Genomic DNA, 3,187 nt, shown 5'->3' with positions numbered 1-3,187 from the left:
ATTCGTAAAATGTAGAAATTTGAACTTTTTTCAATAAAAAGTTCTAGAAAGACTTGTTTTTATAGAATTTTTCCGGGAAAGTAGAAGATTTAATTTTCTAGAAAATTGGATTTTTTGAGACGGAGGACAGCAGGTGTGTGGTTTGTTTTACTGGAAATCGAATTTTATTGGTTTTTGAAAACGAGGAAAAAATTTGTAAGCCTAAAATATTGAACTGAAATTCACAACCGCCCGCACCAGTGTTGAGCGGAAATACAATTTCGCTTCACGGAAGACGGAAGACGGAAAACAGAATACATTTTTAAGGACGGAGGGCGGAAGCCGGAAGACGGAACAAGGAATTCCACGAAAGACGGAACACGGAAGACGGAAGACGGAAAATCGAGTAGTTAAAATTATTTTGAATTGGACAATACCTTAGATTCGAGTTTTTTCATGGGTTTTCCAGTTCCGTAGAAAGAAATTCGAAAAAATTGACTAAAAATTCAACAAATCGTAAAAAATTGTAGGCAGGTAGGAGGTAGCCCGCTTTTTCACCTGCCCAAATGGAAACCCTACACTAGAGATGTCTGTCGGTCCTCGTGTCACGATGTCCAGTTTTGAAAAAACTTGAAAAATGAGTATATTTACGTGACCCTTTGAGAAAACCTGAGTGAGAAGCGAAGCGGCGAACCAGAAAAAAAACTTGATTGAAATGCGCCGAAGACGCACCAGCCAGATTGAAACGGGGGAGGCGCGGCAATCAGATGGCTGGTGCGTTTATAAATTTATAAATTCAAAAATCCTAATAATCAAAAGAAATTCGAAAAATTTCAAACAATCCAAACATAAAAATCTGTGTATTTTCAGCTTTTCACCAGTATGACAATCGTCGACATTTGCATAACTCATTTTGTGATTCAAGCTTCGTATCTCAGCTGCAACAGAAAACACGTGGAATCTATTTTTACAATTTGCGGATTCCGGAAAAGCAATCCAGTGAGAGATGCGACAACTACAGAGACGCCTTCTTGATTTTTTTTAAAGAAACCTTTTTATTTGAAATAGAAATGTAATAAAGAACCGAAATCTCAACACTTCCAAAATTTCGAAATTTCTGAAAATTCGAAAATTATGATTATCAAATGTCCCAAAATTCGGCATCAGAATTTTAGAATTTCATAAAATTGCCAAAAAATGATGTTTTGAGAGACGCAGAGAGAACTAACACTTTTAAAGTTCTTGATAAGTGATAAGAAATCATTCTGCCCGTTTTTCTGAATTTATCAGTTTGAAGTTTTATTTCCAAAAAAAAATGACATCACTTTCAAAAATGCCTGTAGTTGTAATGGAAAACATTATTGGTCTTTTGGATTTCCGATCAGTGTGAGTTTTTTAAACATTTACAGAAGTTCGAAAATTCAGAAAATCCAAAAATTTAAAAAATTTCTGAAGTTCAGAAATTCAGAAATTCAGAATTTCGAAAATTCAAAAATTCAGAAACTCTGAAATTCTAAAATTCAGAAATTCTAAAATTCAGAATTTCAGAATTTCAGAAATTCAGAAATTCAGAAATTCAGAAATTCAGGAATTTTGAAATTCAGAAATTCAGAAACTCAGAAATTCTAAAATTCAGAAATTCTAAAATTCAGAAATTCGGAATTTCAGAAATTCAGAAATTCAGGAATTTTGAAATTCAGAAATTCAGAAACTCAGAAATTCAGAAAAATCCGGAAATTCAAATTTTCTAGAGATTCCTTTTAAAATTCTGTTTTCAGCCTTACCCTTCGCCAAGTTTGCCGTGATTTCTGGAATTTTATCGATGATTTGAAGGATTCCAAATTGCCAGACTCTAAACTCAAAGGACTGACATTAACAGTGAGAAAAGGACGAAAATTGGAGTTTAAAATTGAGTATTTTGATGGATCAATCGATATAATTGAATATATGGAAAATTCGAGAACGTATAAAGAAAAAATAACAAATTTGGAGAATTCCAATTTTTTGGATGTGGCGATTCAAAACGATTTGAAATGGATTCTAAAATTTCAAAGAGGCAGTTCGGACCTTTTTGAAATCGGTATGGATTTGCAGGCTGTGTATTTGCGACCGGAAGATGAGCAATTATATCAGGATGTGATTGAACAGCTGAGCAATTGCATGAATCGAAAAATCAAAACCAAAAAACTGCAAATCTGGGCCAACAAAAATTCAGAATTTCTTTCAATTATCCAGATAGTTGATCCAAAATTCGTAGTAGAACTTAATTTTCGTCCCAGATTTTTCGCTTTTGAAACTGATGAAATTTCGAAAACTGAGCAATGGAAAATGGCCAAAGTTTTCGGTTTTTGACAATATTTCTCGGATGAGCATATCAAAGAATTGACTCATTTTTGTGAAATCGTCGATTCTAACTGACTGCGTTTCAGCAGAAGATGTGATTCATCTCAAAGAAGTAAGTTGGAAAATTTTGTTGTTTTTTTGAATAAAATTCAGAAAGTTAGAAATCCAGATACCGTAAAACCAGTATTAGAAGGGCCGGGCCTCATATTTTTCCTGGTCCCTTGCGGAGAACCCTTTTGTAAAAGGAGCGCTTCTATTAAAGATGCCCTTCTAATACAGGTTTTACGGTATCAAATAAAAAAGTCGCCAATTTTTGAATTTTTGAATTTTTGAATTTTGAAGTTTCGAAATCAGAAATTCCAGAAATACTAGGAATTCTGGAAATTCAGAAACTTCTATATTCAAAAATATGAAAATCAGGAGGAAATCAGAAAGAAAATTAAAATTAATTTTGAAGTTGTGAAATATAGAAATCTTGAATTTCAGAAATTCGAAAATTCGAAAAATTAAAAAAATTAAAAAAAAAGAAAAATTCAAACAAAACCAAAATTTGAAATTTTCAAGACATTCGAATTCCTGAATTTTCAGATTTTCTGATTTCTCAATTTTGGAAATTCTTCGCAATTTTCAAAATACCGTAAAAACTTATTGAAACACTTTTTTAAATAAAAACTTGCTCAATTTTAGTGAAATTGAATTTTACGATTTAAGTTTCGGGGAAAAATGGCCGGAAGAATGAAAGGAATCAGAAATCTAAAAGTGAAAAAAATATACCGTAAAACTTGTATTAGAAGGGCCCCTGTAATATAAAGGCCTCTCTAATAGAAGGTCCCTCCAAGAGGGACTTGAAAAACAGAAGGACCCC

The 3,187-nt window shown here is 32.7% G+C and overlaps 2 protein-coding genes across 2 annotated transcripts in view; both read left to right on the top strand.

Annotated features, from left to right (window-relative positions):
- The window catches only part of CBG27293, a gene marked incomplete at both ends in the record, with an annotated part of 2,928 nt that extends 1,914 nt beyond the window's left edge, over positions 1 to 1,014 (top strand). Inside the window, one exon of the mRNA XM_045238401.1 lies at positions 850 to 1,014. Within this exon, the coding sequence (XP_045100557.1) occupies positions 850 to 1,014 (165 nt within the window). The remainder of the gene's footprint in view (positions 1 to 849) is intronic.
- Positions 1,015 to 1,312: 298 nt separating this feature from the next.
- On the top strand, positions 1,313 to 2,331 carry CBG22884 (the record flags this gene model as incomplete). The annotated part of the gene is made up of 2 exons (XM_002638288.1): positions 1,313 to 1,365; positions 1,758 to 2,331. The coding sequence occupies 2 exons, from the start codon at positions 1,313 to 1,315 to the stop codon at positions 2,329 to 2,331; spliced, it is 627 nt and encodes a 208-aa protein (XP_002638334.1).
- Between the last annotated feature and the right edge of the window lie 856 nt (positions 2,332 to 3,187).

Source organism: Caenorhabditis briggsae (genome assembly GCF_000004555.2).
Source record: "Caenorhabditis briggsae complete genome, chrV, whole genome shotgun sequence".
NCBI lineage: Eukaryota > Metazoa > Nematoda > Chromadorea > Rhabditida > Rhabditidae > Caenorhabditis > Caenorhabditis briggsae.
The sequence above is the reverse complement of the archived record's forward strand: the minus strand, read 5'-3'. Positions and strand labels throughout refer to the sequence as shown.